At 47.0% G+C, this 23,448-nt stretch overlaps 1 protein-coding gene across 12 annotated transcripts in view; it reads right to left on the reverse strand.

The window, feature by feature from the left end:
- TPM3 (tropomyosin 3) overlaps positions 1 to 17,931 on the reverse strand; it is a 47,320-nt gene extending 29,389 nt beyond the window's left edge. For 4 of the 12 annotated variants that reach the window (XM_012000315.1, XM_012000319.1, XM_012000316.1 and 1 more), the window contains exons 1-2: positions 8,657 to 8,918; positions 1,710 to 1,843 (exon numbers count right to left, since the gene is read on the reverse strand). In XM_012000315.1, the coding sequence (XP_011855705.1) occupies positions 1,710 to 1,843; positions 8,657 to 8,788 (266 nt within the window). In that variant the 5' untranslated portion in view covers positions 8,789 to 8,918. Of the gene's footprint in view, positions 1 to 1,709; positions 1,844 to 3,721; positions 3,828 to 8,656; positions 8,919 to 16,896; positions 17,023 to 17,621 lie in introns of those variants that run through there. The other 8 variants (XM_012000312.1, XM_012000313.1, XM_012000314.1 and 5 more) reach the window with 5 other exon arrangements.
- Between the last annotated feature and the right edge of the window lie 5,517 nt (positions 17,932 to 23,448).

The following is a 23,448-nucleotide window of genomic DNA, read 5'->3' on the forward strand; positions in this document are numbered from 1 at the left end:
AAAAAATCCCATCCCAGCTTCCCCAAAATAATCATATACTACACGGTTCTGCAACTTTCCATACTCTTTTTTTTTTTTTCCTGGTATTTAGCATGCAGCTATCCTCACTTTCTTCTTTTTTTTTTTGAGGGAAAAAAAAAAAAAAGGGAGGCTCACTGCAACCTCCGCCTCTTGGGTTCTAGTGTTTCTTGTGCCTCAGCCTCCTGAGTAGCTGGGATTCCAGGCGCGCCCCCACCATGCCCAGCTAATTTTTGTACTTTTAGTAAAGACTGGATTTTGCTGTGTTGGCCGGGGTGGTCCTGAACTCCTGGCCTCAAGTGATCGTCCACCTCAGCCTCCCAAAGCGGTGGGATTACAGGTGTGAGCCACTGCACCCGAGCCCTCACTTTCTATAATTTGCACGCTACTCTAATAGTATACACATACATGCCTCTTTCATTTTCACAGCTGCACAGTAGTAACGTACCCTTTGCAGGGCACTATTTATTTTGAAAACCCTGAGTTGTCACGCACCTCTGTTCTAGTTTAACTCACATGTGGCAGGCAAGGAGACAACTGGCTATTTTCAAAAAGATGAGTTATGATTTGGTTCAAGGGCCATGGTTCTCAACCCTAGGAACACATTAAAATTAGCTGGGGAACTTTAAAAACATCAATGCCCAGACCCCTCTTGCAATTGATTCTAATGGAACTGGGATGAGATCTAAGCATCCACAGTTTTAAATTCCCCAGTGATTTCCCCCCTACCCCACCTAAGATTCTAATAATGCAACCAGGGTTGAGAAGGCTTACTAAAAACAGATTGCCAGGCCCCACATCCAAAGTTTCTCATTCAGTAGATCAGGATAGGAGCTGAGAATGTGAATTTTTACCAAGTTCTCAAGTATTGCTGATGCTGCTGGTCTGAGACCTTACTTAGAGAACCTCTGTTTTAGAGAAATTAATCTCACAAATAGAAATTTATGATCCAGAAAGTGGAAGTCATACTGGTGATCCCATTTTAAGGATCATTGGGCCAATTTGTAGGGAAATACCAATTACAAAAGGGTCACAACATCTAAGTTACCCTTACTGTCTTCAAAGGAACAGAACATGCAGAATAGAAAGGAGATCCTGGGCCGGGCATGGTGGCTCACACCTGTAATCCCAGCACTTTGGGAGGCCGAGGCGGGAGGATCACGAGGTCAGGAGATTGAGACCATCCTGACTAATTTCGTGAAACCCCATCTCTACTAAAAATGCAAAAAATTAGCCGGGCGTGGCGGCGGGCGCCTGTAGTACCAGCTACTCGGGAGGCTGAGGCAGGAGAATGGCGTGAACCCTGGAGGCGGAGCTTGCAGTGAGCCGAGATCGCGCCACTGCATTCCAGCCTGGGCGACAGAGCGAGACTCTGTCTCAAAAAAAAAAAAAAAAAGAAAGAAAGGAGATCCTGTATGATAGAGTTAGTATTTTATTTTTCTTGATTGATTGAGACAGGGTCTTGCTCTGTCACCCAGGAGTGCGGTGGCACAATCACAGCTCACTGCAGCCCCAATTTCCTGGGCTCGAGCCACCCTCCTGCCTCAGCCTCCCAAAGTGCAAGGATTACAGGTGTGAGCCACCACACGCAGCCAGAACTGCTATTTGAAAAACAGTCTATAAGGAAATCTTGATCGGAACTATTATGAATGTCTTTTAAAATCCACACTCCATCAGGCTTCACTACACACCTCTCACTCTCATCAGCAGCTTTTTCTGCTTCTTCCAGTTTTTGCAGGGCAGTGGCCAGCCGCTCCTGAGCACGGTCCAGCTCCTCTTCAACCAGCTGGATCCTACGGTTCAAGGAGGCCACCTCAGCCTCAGCCTGCATTTGAAGGAAAGAATGGACAAGGGAAGCAGAGGCATGGTGAAAAGAAGTAACTACGACATTAAGATCGGGGTTGACTACCATGAAAAAGCCAGAGTCTCGCAGGGTAGAACTTGTCTTAGCTCAGCTGTTAAAAGATCTAGCAGACATAACTTTATATATATGTGTGTGTATATATATATATATATATATTTATATTTCCTCCCTTTCCCATCAACGAACTCCCATATGTTCCACAGGAAGAGTGGTTTAAAACTCAGTTCCTTGCCCAGCCCAGTGAGTTAGTACCACCCACTTCCTGGACTCAGTTCAAATTCCTAAACACACTGCAGTCAGAAAAGAAAGTCAATGAAGTGTTCCTTCTGCCTGAGTTCTGGCTCGGAGGCATATCTCATCCTCAGTAACCGTCTAAGTGTCTCATAAAGCAGAATAAATAAATAAATAAGCAAGGTTTCTTAAAGAGGGTAGTGGCTCACGCCTGTAATCCCAGCACTTTGGGCAGCTGGGGCGGGTGGATCACGAGGTCAGGAGTTCGAGACCAGCCTGGCCAATACGGTGAAACCCCATTTCTAATTTAAAAAAAATACAAAAATTAGCCAGGCTTGGTGGCGGGCACCTGTAGTCTCAGCTACTCGGGAGGCTAAGGCAAGAGAATCGCTTGAACCCGGGAGGCGGAGATTGTAGTGAGCTGAGATCCTGCCACTATACTCCAGCCTGGGCAACAGAGTGACACTCGATTTCAAAAAAAAAAAAAAAAAAGAGGGAATCCTGGATTACCTATTAATTGCTGCTTAACTCAAACTGTTATTCCTATGATCACTTTACCCTAATATATCAGAAAAATAACTAGCCAAGGGAACGTCTTCCAGAATAGCCTTCCAGACTGGAAAGCAAAAGAATGGAACATTGTTGGGATGCCTACTCACCATCCCTTAAACTTGTGCCCCCCTACTCCTTTTTTAAGTTGGCTACAAGGAGCTGCTTCTGGCTAAAATTATCTGTTTTGATAGCATAACAAAAAAGAAAGAACATTTCCACCACACCCACTACCATTCCTCCAAATTTCTGAATTGTCTCCTTTCTATTCCTCCAGCCATCCCCTTAGCTTCACCCTCTAATACAGCTTATGGCAATCTTCCCCCTGGCCTCCATCTCACAATGAAGTATAGGCTAGAGTCCAAGTAAACCCATCCTGGATGGGTTTCCCTAGCAATGGAATAAGAAACAAGGAAAGAAGGAGGCAGCCTGTAGGTGGATGGATAAATTCTAATGGTAGGAAAATCTCTTTCCATGACTGTTTCCCCACTACCTTTACTGGTGGGAGGTACCCCGACTGCAACAATATACGAGAATTTAATATGCCCCTTACACCACCCAGTTCAGATGCTTATCCAAGTGCCTGGTAAACACGATCTCTCTTCTATAGCCCAGATTGTGCCTGAATTCTATTACCCTGATTTCTTCCTGGCAGGCAGGAGTTGGGGCAGCTATAGATACAGCCTGGGCCACTAGCTCTGATGAGGAAGAATATAGACCAAAAGACTCCTTTTTAACAATCAGGATTGGCACAAAAACTTCCACATACAAACATGAGAGGCTGAAGAGACTAGGAAGGGAAGCAGAGGGCTGGGGCTAATCTAGCCACCAGGCAAAGAAAATCGAGAAGTCAACATAAGCTGAAATTACTAACAAACCATTTGTGCTTCTAACTACACTATTCAAAACACCACAAAGACAAGTATTCTCTGCTTCTGCCTCTTCCAGAAAAACAGATGTCCTCTGTAACAACACACATTTATCCTTACAAACCCAACAAGGCCACAAGTGAAGGCTATCAGGCAAGAACTATGAGACACTGCTAGTAAAATGACTTACCCACCTCAGACGAAAAATACAACTAGATTTAGAGGAAGCTCATGAAATGTAAGGCATCATCCAGCTCACCAGTAGTTACCCAAACTGGAGTAGAAGATAACAGGCTCTGGGGCGGGGGTGTACAGTTGCCATGACAGCAAGCTGGCTCAGGCAGTTTCTCCCACAAATCAGCATTTACAATAGAATTCTTAGCAAGGCTGAAAAGGGAGGGGGTGGAAACACATCTTGGTGCCCTCCTAAGAGCATGCACACATGAACAAGCCTGTATCAAAAGCAGAACCCGAGATGGGAGGCCTAGCAAAGTTTCAGAGAACCCCTCGGGGGTGGGGTGGGAGGGAATGGGACCTTGCCTTTCTCTTTTCTGCTAGCACAGAGGATCAGTTCTCTTTACAATGAAACAAAAGCCTGCAGAATCAAGATTTGATACTTTGTTTAAAGGAACAAGGAAGACAAGCTGACTTTTCCCTCATGAGTCTATGCACAGTGCCTGTCCCTGTCAGGTCAAATAATACCAAGGGGTACCAAGAGATTGAACAGGCCTACTTTTTGTTGACCAGGCTACCTGTGGCCCTGGGAAACATTAAGCTCTGCACTTTCCTAATCATCTTAGGTTTTAGCATGCCCCTCCAGATGTGGTTTTGATGTTTCAGCTGACCTATCTCTGCCCAGCTTGGAGGATATACAGTATTCTGTGGTCCTTCCCTTCAGGTAATAATAGGATTCTCCACTGCCCAGGAAGCAAAGATCCTGGGTAGGGGATTGGGGGAGGAGTGGCATGCAGCAGTAATTCAGTCACATTATAAGATGGCTGACAACAGCTTCAGCTATCCTCCACTCCAAAGAGATTTCCCAAATATGTCAACCCCTTCAGTAAAGAAACTGACAGTGGGATGGTACTCTCAGGCAGAACAGGGCCAAGGACAGAAGGGGATTAGCCTAAATCTGGCTTTCTGCCACACTGGGGTTTCTCTTATTAGATAAAAGCCACAGATGAAAATTCAAATGAAAGAGTATTAGAAAGTTAGGCTTCAGCCCTGTGAGTAAAGGACTACTTGAGTTCCCTGTGCTCACAAATGCATTAACCAGGGAGATACCGTGTCCTTGGGGAATTTAAACTTCACCAAAGGGGAGGCAAGCTGGAAGGGAGTAGAGCTATCTGCCCCACAGTAAACAAAGGCGGAGCCTAAGCAGGGGTAAAAGGCTATCTGCCTCTCCCCTGTGAGTGTGTGTTCTAGTACCCGGGGAAAAAAAAGGAAAGCAAAGCAACCAAAGAAACATGATAAAGCCTGTTGCTTAGTCCACCAGACCCACAAATAGAAGGGAACCACACAACAGTCAAACATTCTAACCTCTCTAGAGACTAGGAATTTAGGATTAAGGCCAGAATCAAAACTGCTGTTCAAAGCCCACTTCCTCGGTAGTACTCTTAAGGTTTTTATTATTAATTTTTTTTTCTCTTTTTGAGGCAGAGGTAGTCTGCTGACCTTACACGCCTGCAGTTGACCCCTCACTCCCCCAATGCCGATACTCGCCCAGGCTGGAGTACAGTGATCCGATCCCGGCTCACTGCCACCTCCGCCTCCAGGGTTGAAGCTATTATTGTGCCTCAGCCTCCCAAGTAGCTGGATTACAGGCATGCGCCACCATGCCCGGCTAATTTTTTGTATTTTTAGTAGAGATGGGGTTTCATCAGATCCACAGGTGGACCTCAGATCCACCCGCCTTGGCCTCCCAAAGCGCTGGGATTACAGGTGTGAGCCACTGCATCCAGCCTCTTAAGTTTTTTAGACTAGAAAAAAATTAAAAAGAGAAAAATATCAGGGACAATTAGGAAAGAGGTATTAAAAACAGATAAAGGGAACTGTACATTTATAAATGGTTACAATGGTAAATTTTATATGTATTTTTACCACCACTACCACACACACACACAAAAAAGAGATAAGGAAAAAGACTGCATTTAAACATTATGTTGCCATCTGTTTCCCATTTAGACAGAAGTACAAAGGAAACGCAGAACTGAAAGTAAATTTGACAAGGTGCTACACTATAAAAGACCAATTCCAGGCCAAGAGCAGAAAAGAAAGATGGATCCTAGAACACCAGTGTCTCAGTTTTGGACTCATGTAGCTTCCCAATAAGGGTGGCTTGGATGTTCACACAAAGTAACCAGGAAAATAATTAAGTGACAGTCCCACTAACAGCATGAGATGCCATCAGAGAGTGCAGTTTCCAGCTCCAGAGGAGGGAGGAGTCTGCAAAACCCACATTCCAGCAGAACGCCTTAAGAGGATAACAGGTAGACCAAACAACCCTCCTCCCATCCCACAGGTGTCTCCTCCTCAGTAGGGGTTCAAAATTCAGCAGAGCAGAAAGTCAAAAGATTAAGCTTCTTCAGGCTGGGGAGTAGAAGTAATGATTTCATCAATATTTAACTATTACCCTACTTCCCCATTCTGAGGACTTCCTCACTAGACCTCAGCTCAATAAGCAAATTTGGCAGGCTCTGAGTGAGAGTAGCTTAAGAAACATCACCCCAGGCCGAGTGCAGTGGTTCATGCCTGTAATCTCACCACTTTGGGAGGCTGAGGCAGGCAGATCACTTGAGGTCAGGAGTTCGAAACCAGCCTGGCCAACATGGTGAAACCCATCTCTACTAAAAAAAAAATTAGCTGGGTGTAGTGGTGGATGCCTGTAATCCCAGCTACTCAGGAGGCTGAGGCAGGAGAATCACCTGAGCCTGGGAGGCGGAGGTTGCAGTGAGCAGAGATCATGCAACTGCATTCCAGGCTGGACAGCAGAGCAAGTCTCCATCTGAAAAAAAAAAAAAAAAAAAGAGGGGGGGCATGGGGGGCAGGAACCACCCACCTTAGAACTACTCCTAGAATGTCCATATTTAAATACTGAGCCTAAGACTCTGCAGCTCAACACATGGCCAGTTCCTCTGGCTAGCCTGTCTTCCTCTTTAAAGCTATCTGGTCTCCAGAAGAAAGGAGATGAGAAAGTACCATTGGCCATAAAGTCACCCAGCCAGTCCATCTCACTTGAATAGATAATGAGAAGTTGCTGGCAAACTGAACAGAAGAAAAAAATCTACCTAGAAAAAGGTGACTGAGGAAGACAAGCTCCCATCCCAGCATCTCCATGCCCAGTTATAAAAATAAGTGAGTATTTCAACAATCTTTAAGTATTTAACCTAGAGGGCAGATGTCCACCAATTACCATGCTTTTCTGAAATCCACCCCCTCCCTCCCAAAAACATTCTCAGTTATTTCCCAGAGGAGCAGCCAAAAAGAAAAACAAAAATAAAAACTTACCAAAGGAAAGAACAAAGAATAAACCACATGAGTTCTTTCACTGGATCTTAAATTTTGGCAACAGTTACTTTACTCTCTCAAGATCCTCTAAAACCTCAACTCGTATCAGCTCCATCTATTAGACAACACCCTAGACCCTGGAAAATCTTTTTTTTTTTTAATTGAAACAGTCTTGCTCTGTCGCCCAGGTGCAGTGGCGTGATCTCAGCTCACTGCAAGCTCTGCCGACCCTGGAAAATCTTATGGCTTACACTAAAACTAATCAACCTCTTTTAATCAGAAAGTCGTTTAAAGAAATCACTAGAATAGGCTGGGCACGGTGGATCACACCTGTAAACCCAGCACTTTGGGAGGCAGAGGTGGGTGGATCACCTGAGGTCAGGAGTTCGAGACCAGCCTCGCCAACATGGCGAAACCCCCGTCTCTACTAAAAATACAAAAAATTAGCTGGACGTGGTGGCACGCTCCTGTAATCCCAGCTACTCAGGAGGCTGAGGCAGGAGAATCACTTGAACCAGGGAGGCGGAGGTTGCAATGGGCCGTGATCACGCCATTGCACTCCAGCCTGGGCGACAGAGTGAGACTCTGTCTCAAAAAAACAAAAAAGAAAAAAATCACCAGAATCACCGTTCATTCCACCAACATTTTATGTTCCCACTTTCAGTTGAACAAATATTCCACTAGAGTCACCTGGAATTCATTATTCTGTCTCCACCAAATTGCCCAAGTCAATCAGAAACCTTGAGACTGGCACGCCATGTAATTCTCTGCCATACACTCGCTTATCAGCTCTGCTCGGAAGAAATGTTCTTAACCAGTTCGGCTTGCACTGATCACACTTCCAGGTCATTGTGGGTAGGGCCAGGCAAGTTTGATTGGCTCCTATATTTGCACTAATGTTGAGAGAAGTACTATCCCCTCCCCTGCCGTTTCACGTAGATTGAGTGGGTGTAGCAGCTGCAAGAGCACCCCATAAGAGGAAGGGCCCCTGGCCAGAGGTTGAGAGGCGGTCCTGTGGCCTCGAGCTCCTCCAGGGAGGGAGGGCACCGCGCTTCCTCTCAGCCAACTGCTGCCTCATTTCCTGAGCAAGAGGAGGGAGCGGAAAAGCTGCCAGCAGGCAGGCCGGGGTCTTTCCGGCGGTTCCCACCCCACAGCCCTCACCATTTCACAGGAGGCTCAGTACTTCCTCTCCCCGAACAGAAAAGCACCCACCCACTGTAACCCCTTGAGCAGGAAACCTCAAGCAAGAGCAAAGTTCTCCCACCCTCCAGGGGGAAGTGGGGGAGGGAGAAGCCGCTGAGCCCCTCCCCCGGCCGCGCCCGGATCAGAGGGACTGAATGAATGAGGTGGAGAAAAAAAAAAGAGGAGGAAGGCCACACCCCAAACCCTGTGCCTCAATTCCTTCAAAGGTCAAGCCTGCTCGACCGAGCACTCAGTTTCCCCCTCGTCCGCTTGCTGTCCTACTGGAGCTGAGCCCCACCCATCCTCCGCGCTCCCAACTTCATCTCCGAGCAGGCTGGCCCTCAGAGGACCGTGCTCCACGGCAAAAGGGACCTTATTCCGCTTGCCGGCTACTCCAGCGCCTGACCCTCCCTCATGAGCCTCGCTATCTCCGTACCTGTTCCCGAGCCCGCCTTTCTCCCTCAACTTCTCGTTGGAGGCGCTCAGCTCGCTCCTCTGCATCATCTGCCTGCTGCTGCAGAACCTGGATCTTGCGCTTCACCGCCTCGATGGTGGTGATCCCAGCCATGGTGCCCACCCAGCTACTGCTCGCGCTCCGGTTCCTGCCTCCTCCGCTCGGCGTTGCAGCCTCCTCTCACCCTTACTTCCGCCTGCTACGCCCTGAAATACCGGAACTTACCAACCCGCCCGGATGTGACGTCCCTCTGCCGCGCCCTCCCACCGCCAGGCAGGCGGGAAGGCAGTCCACTGGAGGGAGAGCCGCGGCAGGGAGTAGATCCTCCCAGTTGCCCCGGGCTACTGCTCCCGGCCTTACCTTGGGCCAGTAAACTGGGACGGGGTTGGGACGAGGGAATGTTACCATGGTAACTGGGCGGCGCTTCGTGGTCTAGCCTTTCCCGCCAGGCTGGCTGCCCACAATGGTTGGGCCCTTTGCAGGTAGTCCGCTGACCTTACACTCCCTCAGTTGGCCCCCACTCCCGCAGTTGGCCCCTCACTCCCCCAATACCGATACCCCTCACCGCTCACTGTATTTGCTCCACCATATAAACATCCTACAAGTCTCTGCTTCCACTCACCCCACGACAAACTCCAAAACCAAGTTCTAAGAAAAGTCTAAAAGACTTTCTGGGCCTCAGGGTTCAAAAAGCCCCACTCAGTCTCCTTTCAAAGTCAACTCAGGTAGGTAGGTTCTCTCTCCCGTCTCCTGGAAGTCAATGAATGGAACTGTTGGAGTGGAAGGAATGTGGCAAGTTGGCACAAATTCTCATTCTATTTGGCATGGTATGAACTTAAGTGCTATTTGGAACAGACTTTTCCCTTTTTTATTTATTTATTTATTTTTTTGAGACAAGATCTCGCTCTGTTGCTGGAGTGCAGGCGGTGGCGAGATCACAACTCACTACAGCTTCGAACTCCTGGGCTCAAGCGAGCCTCCTACCTTAGCCTCCGGAGTAGCTGGGACTACAGGTGCACGCCGCCCCATCGGGCTCCCTGTTCTTTTATTATTTTTGTTTTGGTTTTTATTTTTTGGGACGGAGTCTCCTCTGTCGCCCAGGTTGGAGTGCAGTGGCGCGATCTCGGCTCACTGTAAGCTCCCCCTCCCGGGTTCAAGCGATTCTCCTGCCTCACCCTACCAAGTAGCGCCCTCCACCACGTCCGGCTAATTTTGTTGTAGTTTTAGTAGAGACAGAGTTTCACCGTGTTAGCCAGGATGGTCTCGATCTCCTGACCTCGTGATCCACCTGCCTCGGCCTCCCGAAGTGCTGGGATTACAGGTCCCTGTTACTTTTGAGTGTCATTATGCACCAAATTAACCAACCTTCCAGCCCCTCCAAACCTTGGAATGATTCAGGACTTGGTAATTTAATCATCAGCTGAGTGTGGTACCTCATGACTGTAAGCCTAGGACTTTGGGAGGCCGAGATGGGAGATGGCTTGAGACCAGGAGTTCAAAACCAGCCTGGGCAATATAGCAAGACCTCATTTCTAAAAATAAATTAATTAATCATCACTTAAATTCCTTTTGTAGATAAGAAAGATATGCCCCCATTTTATCAGGAAGAAATCCTCTATTACAGACCACTGTCAGCCGACACGGGTGACTCATGGCTGTAATCCCAATATTTTGGGAGGCCAAGGCGAGAAGATCACTTCAGCCCAGAGTTTGAGACCAGCCTGGGCAATATAGTGAGACCTCGTCTCTACAAACAATTAAAAAATTAGCCAGGCCTGGTGGCAGTACTTCTGTAGTCCCAGCTACTCGGGAGGCTGAGGTGGGAAGATTTCTTGAGCCGGGAAGGCAGAGGTTGCAGTGAGCCGAGATTGCACCACTGCCTCCGGTCTGGGTGACAAATTGAGAGCCTGTCTCAAAAAAATAAAAAACAGATGACTGTTACTAGATCCTTCATGCAACAGCCAGACATGAGTGCCTGTAAACTGTACTGTAGAATCGAGCCTCCATTCTGTTACAACTTTCACCAATTTCACTGCCACTATACTAAGTACCCCAAGGAACTGTTGGTGAGTTAGAAACTTCCCCTTGGCCAGATGTGATAGGTCATGCCTGTAATCGCAGCACTTTGGGAGGCTGCAGCAGGTAGATCACCTGAGGTCAGGAGTTTGAGACCAGCCTGGCCAACATGGCAAAACCCCGTCTCCACTAAAAATACAAAAATTAGCCGGGCATGGTGGTGCCCACCTGTAGTTCCAGCTACTCAGGGAGGCTGAAGCAAAAGAATTGCTTGAACCTGGGAGGCAGAGGTTGCAGTGAGCTGAGATGGCGCCACTGTACTCCAGCCTGGGTGACAGAGTGAGATTCTGTATCAAAAAAAAAAAAAAAAGGCAAAACAGACCAGGTGCAGTGGCCTACGCCGATAATCCCAGCACTTTGGGAGTCCGAGGCAGGTGGATCACATGGTCAGGAGTTCAAGACCAGCCTGGCCAAGATGGTGAAACCCTGTCCCTACTAAAAACCACAAAAGAAAAAAAATAAAAATAATAAAAATAAATAATAATAATAAATTAGCCAGGTACGGTGGCAGGAACCTGTAATCTCAGCTACTTGGGAGGCTAAGGCAGGAGAATTGCTTGAACCCAGGCAGCAGAGGTTGCAGTGAGCTGAGATCGTGCCACTGCACTCCAGCCTGGGTGACAGAGTGAGACACAGTCTCAAAAAAATAAAAATAAAAATAAAAGAAACTTTCCCTACTGGCACTGCCATGCAGGATTTCTGGAAGCACAATAGTAAAGAGACTTGAGAATGTTATCTTCCCTCTTATTTCTTTGTATTCCTTCCACTTTCCCAGTAGGTAATCGTGATAAATTTTTTCCTCTGGGGTAGCTCTCTTTTCTCCTAGAAAATTAGGACATGGAACAGGACTTATAACGAAGAGTCCTAATCCCTGAAAGGAATAGTAGGCAAGACAGTTGCTACCCTCAATGTCTAGTTCTGAGAATGCTCCCTCCAGAGCCTCTGTCTTCCTATCACCTTTTGGAAATACCGAGCAATGAGACTATTCAGAAGAAACAACTTGGATAGATAATAATTTTCTCAATAGAGTAACCTGCACACTGATTTTTCCCCCAGAAATTAGGAAGGAAGATCAGGGTTCTGACACTTAATAAACTCTACCCTGATGGCCTAAGAATTTTTCTAACTTGCTTTGGAGAAGTCTGATCAAGATGTGGCTGAAGTGACACTTTGTCCTCTGGGTGCTGCTCAGCAGGGGGCACTATTGTACCTCCCTGTGCCCTGGTAAAGAAGCAGAAGACCTCATCCTAGCCAAACCAAAAGGGTGTTGAGAGCACCACTGCATTCCTGAGACTGGTAGATTTGAGCAGATAATCTCCTCTTGATCCAGGGAAACAGATGGACTGACTCATGATAGCCTTTAGAAGCACAATGGATAGCCAGCAAGGGGCCCAGTGCTATTGTTTTCCTAGTAACCAGCAATACAGTATATCAACAGGTGTATATGTCCATCGTTGTCCCTTCTGTCCCCATCCTTCCCACCACCTGTCCCTAAAAAACGATGTTATGACTCTATGTCCTAACAATGCACTTCTCTTTCCCTTTGTTTCTCCCTGAACAGCATCTGATTTCATATTGGATTAAAATGATCTTAGATGTGGTTGCACAACAATGTGAATATGCTACTACTGAATTAGACATTTTAAAATGGTTAAAATGGTAAGTTTTATGTATGTGTATTTTACCACAACTTAGAAAACAAAGTTAGACAAACTTAGGGAGGAAAAAAACAAAAGTCTGGACTCGCCTTGCCATACGCTTGCCCTTTCTTTATTCAAGCAGCCCTAGTAAATCCTGCACTTTTCAGAAAGGCTTGTCAGATAACCTGAACTGCTTGTGTAAACATGTAGTTATTGACTCCCTCCTCCTTCTCTACCCCTTATATCTACATCAAGATAATATGCTCTGTTTACTTATTTATTAACCTCAAGGACAAAAGCTGAGCTGTTAACTTCCTTTGTATTGGACAGAGTATATTCCCTCCAAAGATGCATATATTAGGCTGCTGATGACTCTTACCTTTGTTTTCTGCTTTTAACCTTGTTGCTCCTTATTCAGCACCTCTCCCAATTCCTATAAACACTGTAATTTCCTTCTTTGACCCTTTGAGGCAGGGGTCATCGAACTTTTATGGTCTTGTGGCCAGAGAGAAAAGAAAGCCAGCAGATAACATGTTCATGAATGAGCATGACTGTGTTCCAATAAAACTTTATTTACAAAACCAGGCTGTTGCAAGATTTAACCCACAGGTGGTAGTTTGCTGACTCTAGCTTTGAGGAAAGAAACCTTTCTTCTTGCTTGCTCCTGGCCATAACCTTCCTCTCCTGTTTCTTGTTCTTATGTATATCTCTGAGGGTACTTTCTGACTTGGGAAAGCTAATGAAGGGAAGAGGGGTTGAATGAGTATTTTTAACCCTCACTTTACATACTTAAATGGGTTTTGGTGGATTCCTATGTAAATATGAAGAAGTTTCTTTCAAATGAATATACTGAGTAGACCATATCTAGGTGAGGGATGCTATGTGTGTGTATGTGTATGTACATGTGTAAAACAGATTAAGATAGACAGAATTCATCCCCAGGAAATCCTTTTATATTCCTAATGATTTTGATGTATTGCATAGAGACTCTGTGTCATTCTCCTTCTCATGATCTCAGGTTAGACTTGTTTGTTCTTTCTCTTGGTCCTGGAAACACCTCCTCAAGCCCACATACTAGCTGTTTCAGCCTAAGAACAGACCCAGATTGATGTTACCCAATTTATCACAAAACTGTTATTAACCTGACATTGTGCTAGTTTGTGAAAACTTCTATCTTCATGCCCATATGTTAGAAACAGATCCATTCAAATATACCAGGAACCTAGGCTATACAACTCCAGCAGGCCATCCACTTGCCCAAAGCCCGGGGGTAAGCTATAGATTTGGTAGGGCTGTTTTTTGTTTTGTTTTGTTTTGTTTTTTGAGTTTTCCAAGAAGGGGGAATTTTTATTATTTTAAATAGAGACAGGGTATTGCTCTGTCACCTAGGCTGGAGCGCAGTGGCATTATCATAGTTCACTGCAAGCTTGAACTCCTAGCTTCAAGCGATCCTCCCATCTCAGCCTCCTGAGTACCCAGGACTACAGGCACGTGCCACCACACCTGGCTAATTTTTAAACTTTTTGTAAGGATAGGGCCTAACTATGTTCCCCAGGCCGGTCTTGAACTCCTGGCCTCAGGCGATTCTCCTGCCCTGGCCTCTCAAAGCAAAGTGCTAGAATTACAGGTCTGAGCCACCACACTGAGCACAAGAAGGGAGAATTAATAGTTTGTGGTGGCCTGGCCAGGTGCAGTGGCTCACGCCTGTAATCCCAGCACTTTGGGAGACCAAGGTGGGCAGATCACAAGGTCAGGAGATCGAGACCATTCTGGCTAACACGGTGAAACCCCGTCTCTACTAAAAATACAAAAATTTAGCCAGGCGTGGTGGCGGGTGCCTGTAGTCCCAGCTACTTGGGAGGCTGAGGCAGGAGAATGCTGTGAACCTGGGAGGTGGAGCTTGCAGTGAGCTGAGATGGCACCACTGCACTCCAGCCTGGGCGACAGAGCGAGACTCTGTCTCAAAAAAAAACAAAAATAAAAACAAAAAAACCTATAGTTTGTGGTGGCCTTAATTTTTGGAAACAATGAGTTTAAATGATGTATATTATCCAGTTTGTGTTTCTAACCTCTGGCATAATATATTCAATTCCCTCCACTTTTCCTGGCCACTGAAAGTGACGGAAAACAAAACAGAAGATCAGAAACCTAATGGCAGAGGCCAGGCATGATGGCTCACACCCCTAATACCAGCATTTTGAGAGGCTGAGGTGGGTGGATCACTTGAGGTCAGGAGTTGGAGACCAGCCTGGCCAACATGGTGAAACCCTGTCTCTACTAAAAAATACAAAAAATTACCCGGGCATGGTGGTGGATGCCTGTAATCCCAGCTACTCAGGAGACTGAGGCAGGATAATCACTTCCTCAGAGCCGAGATCTTGCCACTGCACTCCAGCCTCGGTGATAGAGCAAGACTCTATCTCAAAAAAAAAAAAAAAAAAAAACGTGTTGCATGGGTATGCCAATTAAAAAAAAAGTACTTAAATACTTAAAGAAAAAAAAAAAAAAAAAAAAAAGCTCAGGCACAGTGGCTTAGGCTGGGCGCAGTGGCTCACTCCTGTAATCCCAGCAGTTTGGGACACCGAGGCAGGCAGATCACTTCAGGTTAGGAGTTCGAGACCAGCCTGGCCAACATGGCGAAACCCTGTCTTTACTAAAAAAAATAGAAAAATTAGTTGGGTATGGTGGCACGCACCTGTAATCCCAGCTACTCGGAAGGCTGAGGCAGGAGAATGGCTTGAATCCAGGAGGCAGAGGTTGCAGTGAGCCAAGATTGCGCCACTGCACTCCAGCCTGGGCAACAGAGCGAGACTCCATCTCAACAACAAGAATAAAAAGAAACCTGGCTGCGTGGGGTGGCTCACGCCTGTAATCCCAGCACTTTGGGAGGCTGAGGCAGGCGGATCACCTGAGGTCAGGAGTCTGAGACAAGCCTGACCAATATGATGAAACCCCGTCTCTACTAAAAATACGAAAATTAGCCAGCCAGGTGTGGTGGCGCTTGCCTGTAATCCCAGTTACTCAGTAGGCTGAGATAGGAGAATCACTTCAACCTGGGAGGTGGAAGTGGCAGTGAGCCGAGATAGCACCATTGCACTACAGCCTGGGCAACAAGAGTGAAACTCCGTCTCAAAAAAAAGAAAGAAAGAAAAGAAATCTAATGGCAGAGAGACCAAATATGAGGATCTAAAAGCATTTACGAATGGTTCATTCTGTCTGTCCTTCTAGCTATTTTCCAAAACCAAATGTGATTTTATTTTATTGATTTATTTTTTGAGATGGAGTCTCTCTCTGTTGCCCAGGCTGGAGTGCAGTGGCACGATCTCAGCTCACTGCAACCTCCGCCTCCTGGGTTCAAGCGATTCTCCTGCCTCAGCCTCCTGAGTAGCTGAGATTACAGGCACCCGCCACCACACCTGGCTAATTTTTGTATTTTTAGTAGAGACAGGGTTTCGCCATGTTGGCCAGGCTGGTCTCAAACTCCTGACCTCAGGCGATCCACCCGCCTCGGCCTCCCAAAGTGCTGGGATTAGAGGCGTGAGCCACCACGCCCAGCCCAAATATGATTTTAAATATTACATGCTTCTTTTTTCCTACTAACTCAGTTCACTGAGAGACTTGTTTCCACCAATACTGGAACATTTTTGTTGTTGTTGGTAAGATTCTTATGGTACTTTTCTTCTAAAAAACTTTTCAATTTACTCTTTCATTTATCTTTGCGGCAAACTTCAAGGTTGAAGATGAAGGAAAGTAGGTGATGACGGGATAATATGACATGGAAAAGAGAATTTATTTTATTTTAGAATGGGAAAATTCAGCCCTAGACAAGCTGAGTAATTACTCATGGTATAGAGTGAAGTCTGGTGGTGATAACCTTTACCCTCTAAGGTTCCTTCTTAGTTTCTATTATAGTCTGTCACTGTAAGGATCTCTCTGCTGCCCTATGAGCAGTGCTTCGTATGGCATCTCCATGGCATAAAGGCAAATGCCCACATTGGCCAAGATAAATAAACCCATATAGGGCCAGGTCAGTGTGACCTCCATTTCCCATTGTGAAATCCGAGCTGGTTTTGTTGGACAGTTGAGAGATGAGAGGTTCCCTATTAATACACATATCCACATGCCAAGACTTGGACATAAAAGCTAAGAATGTAGCATGGGGGAGGAGGTAGGATAAGTGACAGCATTCTGAACTTCGAGTCCCCTCTCTGTCCATGTCCTGGGAAAGATAATTAAATTCCTGGGCTGGTGAGAGGAGATAAATGAGACTTTTACATGTATTTAAAAAAAAAAAAAACTTTTCTTTTAATGTGTTGGAGATGTCTTTAGGAAAGAAAATACCTGCCATTATGAGAAAATACCAGCATGTGGTTATATGCAAAAATGTACATGAGTATATATGTCTGTGTTCCATGAACCCACAAGCGTGTTTGGAATTTCATCATACATTAACATAAAGATCTATATGTGTAGATTAAACCCATCCTCCATCTCTCTAATACTCACATCAGCAGCCTTCTTCTCTGCCAGTTCCAGCTTCTCCTGGGCATCCTTCAAAGCTTCTGAATACTTGTCCAGCTCATCCTCTGTCCCTTTCAGTTTCTTCTGCATGGCTGCCAGCTCATCCTCCAGCTATAGGAGCCCAGAGAGTCACACACAAAAACACACAAACACAACAATGCAGGGTTGGACCCTGGGCTCTTGGAGCCCTGAGTGTAACCTCCATGTTACCATCCCTAGCGAGACACACTTTCTCCCCAGCCACTTCCAGCCCACTGCCTCAGGAGTTATGCTGTAGCTTGGCCTGTGACCGTGTAATCTCTGATCCTAAGATGACCAAGCCATCCTGGGTTTTCATCCAAGACCTTTGGATGGTAAATATCTAAAGTGTAGATGCCCGTGATGCTATTTGAGTGAAAAGAGATGCTCTTTCCCTCTAGAACTCTTACCTTTTCCTCTAGAAGTCAAGGGTTCTTCCAAAACATGATCCATTTCTACTTAAATTCAGCAGACATACTGTGGCTCAGAAGAGGCCACTGACTTTCCCAAGGTCACAAAGGCAGTCTGAGACAGATATGTTAGATGTCCTCTGCTCCTCCAGTGAGGCTGGGGAGTCCATCCCACCCCAAAATGGAGGTGACACCAGTAGTCACTGTCTTTCCCATGACAACTCCCTTCCATTTCACAGTCTTGTTCATTAGCAGATGAGAGAGACCGATGCTAGTGCCTACCTGTTTACTTCTTTCTTCTGCCTGCTTCTGCTCAGCTTCAGCTTGCTCTGCCCGATCCAGAGCATTCTCCTTATCTAACTTCAGCATCTGCATCTTTTTCTTGATGGCCTCCATCATGAGCAGTGGCTGTTGGTAGGCTCACCTGTGAACACTGGAGAACTGGAGACTGGGGCAAGAAAGAAGGGGCTGCTGCCTGAGTGACCAGGAGGTCTCCAGACTTGAGTCTTTATCTGTGCTCATAGCTCCACCTTTTGTTCCTAATATGGTCTTTGCAGCTCCCTCCACCCCATCATTGTTCTCCTGGGGGAACACAGGGTGAGACGCTTTGATGAACTGACATCACCAGCAAAAAAATATCTAGGAACAGCTGAGGCTGATTTTAGACAATGGAAAGTGGGGGAGGGAAGAGGTTCTCCCTGACCCTAAAACTTTCCACTCATTCTGGGCAGCTCTATGGATGTTTTAAAAGAGCAGGAAGAGGGCAGGGAAGAACATTAAAATAGAGAAGGGTACTTCGGCAATTCTAGGTTGGCAGTTTACATCCAGAGGGTCCTGGTTGCCTTTCAGCTTCCCCTTTCACTCTCCCCCAGACCGTGTTGAATGCTGGTCAAACTCCATTAGCTGAGTTTTAGCTTTCGATTTCTGGTATTCAAGGAGCTTGGGCAACAGGGAAGAAGGGAGGTCACAGATGATCCTTGACAATTCTCCCAGATCCCCAGATCAAATTGCTGTGCTATTTTGAGAGTCTCCAATTGGCAGAGAGACTTTTTTCCTCCCCACTAAGAGCCACAAGAGTAGAGTAAGAGGGTGGGGTTGGAATCTCCAAGATCTATCCCAGAGCTTCAAGTGAGGTGGGGAGAGAAACAGGGGAGGGTCAGAACAGTCCAGACAGGATAATGCCCTCTGTTTTCCCACAGTAATCTTAAAATAGAACTATTGTACTCTCTCCTCTTCTTCCCTTTGTCTTCTCCCTTCTTAATTCTCCCCAACACTGCCGCTCACCACATCATCATAATCATCATTATCAGCTCTATTCTTCCCAGTTTAGTGCCAGGCCATGTTTATTCTTCCATTGGGAGCCTTGTTACTAACAGGTGGCAAGGATACCAGTCCACTGGCACCATGCACCTGAAAATATGCCCAGGGAGAGGGGGGCACTGTTCAAGGTGACCAGATATATTGGACAAATATAAATGGCTCTAGTTAGTCATTTATGTCAAGGATAGTGAGAGTTAATGCCAAGCCCCAGCAATGGGAGAACTGAGACACCCACCAGACCAGTGGGTAGAGCAGAGCTGGAGTCCACTCTCAAGAGCTTCCAGTCACTAGAGGTAGATAGGCAGATAGACCATCAGCTGACTCTTGACAGAGAGAGGAGAAACCAAGTCTCCTTTCCCTGGAGATTAGCCAGGGAAGGGGTTAGGGAACAGGGAGAGGAAGGAGTAGAAAATGGGGGTGGGGTGGGCAGGTGAATAAGGGGGAGAAAAATACGAGGACAAGAAGAGATAAAGAAAAGAGATATGTCCCTTCTAGCATAAGGGGACAAGAAATAGAAAGATTTGATCCTCAAATTCCAACTCTCTCCCACTCCCACACCAGCCCTCTTAGGTTAAGATTGAAATCCACATAGGTTGCAGCTACTGGACTTTTCGGGGGGGGTCCTGGAGAAGAGATTCAGTAAAAGAGACAGGAGCCCCAGAGATTGAAGTATGAAAGAGGGTGGTGCTGAATCACCAGCTGCTGTAAGAATATGTTTGACATTTAGTTGGTTCCTAATTAAACAACCCAATATCAAACATATCACACAGAAGCAGGCAGGAGAGCTTTGGGGGTCATCTGCCTTCCTCCCAGTTGCAAAGAAAGAATAGCGCAGAAACCAGGCACCAATCATGTCTAGATGGAGAGCCACCTCCTTGAGGAAGGGTACTGGCCCCTGCTCTTCACCTCCCAATACAGCCAGTTCTTACTTATCGCCCTACGTGTCATCCCTGCCTCAGCTCCTCCTCTGCCAGCGCCTGGCCTTTGCTGGATCACGTTGGCCTAAACCAGGAAGAATACCTGGCAGGGCTCCACATCCGGGCAACTATCATTCCCTAGAGCTCCCACACAGAGCTTCTCCCCCTGATGTCACGGCCCCAGCGCCCAGAGGATCAGCTATGTCAGCAGCTCCTCATCAAAATTGCCACCTGCTCTCTTCAATGCCATTCCAGCTGCCCTGAGGCTTTCCGGGGTGGGGGCAGAGGACTTGTACATCCTGCTTTACCTTTCCAACAGAACTCCTAACCTTCCCAGATCACCCCCACAAGACTACTGAGGTCCGTTCAGGAGGCACCATCCTGGCACTGTCCTGCTCTTAAGTGCTGCAGATGCTTAGCTCCCCCTTTCTGCCAACTTAACGCTTCTCACCTTCTCCCATGTCCTCCAGGCATCCTCGTTAAAGTCACCCTTAGATGTCCAGAACAGAAGAATAACTTATCTCCCTGGCAGGCTCCATCGTGGGCTCCAGAAGAGAAGACTTAGAGTTCCCCACCTTGCCCGGCAGAAATGAAACTAAGGCTTTAGGTTGAGGGTAAGAGAGGAAACTTCTGCCAGGAAGCAGCCTGCAGTCCACAGGAGTCCTCTTCTCTTCTAGGGCTTTTTACCAGAACTCCAGTCTGGCTTCTCCAAGGGTTTTCCCTCACAGGAATCCAGCCGGATTCCCATATGGGGGATTTCTGTTTCGGAGAGAATCAGATCTGTTGAGTGTCATGTGGCAGGCAGATGCTTCTCTCCACTGTGGCAGAAAAGAGCCCAAGTTATAGTTGCATTGGGGGCTGGGGGGCTTGAGTGGAAGTGTGGGGGTGGGAGAAGGACGCTCTGCTTCAGCCCCCAGGCCTGTTCCATGTGTCCTTGTTCCCATTCCAGACACCCACCCCAACCCCCAGCATATACCAACTCCACAGTGTCCTTGATCCAGATCAATAGCTTGTCCCAAGCCCCAGTCAATTCCTGTTGTGTGGCTCTTGCCTTTCAGGGGAAGACTAACAAATGGGCATATACAGGCCCCAAGGTAGGCACCTGTGATGTTGTCTTATGTCTTTGTTCCTTTTTGGCTCCTAAAGGGGATATGTATGTAATTTGTACTTTCTTGCTCTCCCTTCTTACCCTTAACCCCTCAAGTTCTAGTTCCTTTCTCTGAGAAAGTTACCCATACTCAAGAACCAGAAGCTGGAGGAAGAGAGGCTGGGAAAGAGACTAGCAGGAATGAAAGGACTTTAATGTTTGGGGCACTAGAGGAACAGAGAGGCAGACTGGGAATGTGGAGGCAGGGGAGGAGCAGCTGTCTTGGAAGGAGACTTTGTATGGCATACCTAGGCAGAAACATCAGAGGGCCTTTGATGAAAGCTGTTTAGCTCTCCTGGAAATATCTACTATGCAGCCATTTCAAACAGGAATGAGCCCCTCTGAGCCAGAGGAGCTGGGTATAGCATCCGCCACAGAGGGAAGAGGGGCTGAATGGGTGTGATGGGGTGATGTTATGAGAGCAGACAGAATACACAGAGAGGATCAGAAGAGATGGGCTCTGTAGGGGGCCAACCTGCCAATACTGGAGCCAGCCTGGCACTGACAAGCCCTGGGGGAAGAGGCCAAGGTCAGGGATCAAGGCAGAGGGGATGGGGCATTCTGTGGGTTCAAAGGAACAGAGGAAAGAAGAATAGAAAAATAGAAGGAGTTGGTGAGGGAGTCTGGTTGGAGGTAGGGGGAGCCCAGGTAATGGAAAGGAATTAAGGAAAAAAACTATCATAGGAGCAAGAAAACATCATTATGGGTTACCATTTATCGGACATTTTGTGCTACTTGCTGCTAAGTGCTTTATTTAATCCCCACAGCAACCCAATGAATTAGGCATTATCTCCCTTTTTACATACAGCATAAGGAACTATAACTCTGAAAATTAAAATAATTTGCACAAGGCCACGCAGTCAGTGACAGAGCCAGCACTGAAACCCAGATCTATCCAGTGTTAAAGCCTGTTCTTCTAATGCCAAGCTATACTGCCTATGCAAAAGAAGCAAAGAGTGGCCTGGGAGACACATATGGGGGAGGATTTAAAAAGTTAAGGGGCAGGCCGGGTGCAGTGGCTCATGCCTGTAATCCCAGAACTTTGGGAGGCCGAGGCAGGCAGATCAGAAGGTCAGGAGTTTGAGACCAGCCTGGCCAACATAGTGAAACCCTGTCTCTACTAAAAATACAGAAAAAATTAGCCAGGCATGGTAGCGGGCGCCTGTAGTCCCAGCTACTTGTGAGGCTGAGGCAGGAGAATCGCTTGAACCCGGGAGGCAGAGGTTGCAGTGAGCCGAGATCGTGCCACTGCACTCCAGCCTGGGTGACAAGAGAGTGAGACTCCATCTAAAAAAAAAAAAAGAAAAAAGAAGTGAAGGAGCAGCTGGCTATCTGGCTCATGCCTATAATCCTAGCACTTTGGGAGGCCTAGGCAGAGGACTGCTTAAGCCCAAGGGTTCGAGACCAGCCTGAGCAACATAGTGAGACCCCCATCTCTACAAAAAATAAAAATAAAAAAAAATAGCCAGATGTGGTGGCACGTGCCTGTGTTTCCAGCTACTCAGGAGGCTGAGGAGGGAGTATTGCTTGAGCCCAGGAGGTCGAAGCCACAGTGAGCCATGATTGCACCACTGCACTCCAGCCTGGGCAATGGAACGAGACTGTCTCAAAAAAAGTCCCGGTGCCGTGGTTCACACCTGTAATCCCAGCACTCTGGGAGGTTGAGGTGAGCGGATCACAATATCAGGAATTCAAGACCAGCCTAGGCCGGGCGCGGTGGCTCAAGCCTGTAATCCCAGCACTTTGGGAGGCTGAGACGGGCGGATCACGAGGTCAGGAGATCGAGACCATCCTGGCTAACATGGTGAAACCCCGTCTCTACTAAAAAATACAAAAAACTAGCCAGGCGAGGTGGCGAGCGCCTGTAGTCCCAGCTACTCGGGAGGCTGAGGCAGGAGAATGGCGTGAACCCGGGAGGCAGAGGCTTGCAGTGAGCTGAGATCTGGCCACTGCACTCCAGCCTGGGCGACAGAGCGAGACTCCGTCTCAAAAAAAAAAAAAAAAAAAGACCAGCCTGGCCAATATGGTGAAACCTTCTCTACTAAAAATACAAAAATTAGCCGAGCATGGTGGTGGGTGCCTATAGTCCCAGCTACCCAGGAGGCTGAGACAGGAGAACCGCTTGAACCCGGGAGGGGGAGGTTGCAGTGAGCCAAGATTGCACCACTGCACTCCAGCCTGGGTGACAGAGTGAGACTCCATTTCAAAAAATAACAAAAAAAAGTGAAGGTGAGATTGAGATGAAGCTTCAGAAAATAGAGGGTAGGGGAGGACACAGGCAAACACAAGGAATGGGCGACTCAGTCTCAGGTTTCTGGGTCAAATCCAGGTCACATGTTTTGTCTCCTATAAAACTTACACCATACTTGTTATTTGTTCAGTGCCTGCCTCTCCAACTAGGCTGTGAATTCCACGTCATCTGGTGTGTAAGTACTCACGAGTAGTTGAAGATAGGGTTTGGGAAGCAGAGGTGATGGGAGCTGGGGGTTGAATGGATATGTAGCAAAGACAGAGGAATGGACATGGGTGGAGAATGATATTTGATTGGATAAGAAGACTGGTCTAGAGGTCAGCAAGCAACCTCTGGAGGACCTGGGTCACAGAGAAATCTCCTGAGGGAGAACATGGAGGATACCTATTGTGTGCCAAGCACTGGGCTTGCTCTGTATTGCTATATACATTATCTCATTTAATTCTTCGAATGATCCTATGAGATGGGTATTAT

The sequence above is a fragment of the Mandrillus leucophaeus genome, unplaced genomic scaffold (assembly GCF_000951045.1).
Source record: "Mandrillus leucophaeus isolate KB7577 unplaced genomic scaffold, Mleu.le_1.0 Scaffold624, whole genome shotgun sequence".
In the NCBI taxonomy this organism is placed as follows: Eukaryota; Metazoa; Chordata; class Mammalia; order Primates; family Cercopithecidae; genus Mandrillus; species Mandrillus leucophaeus.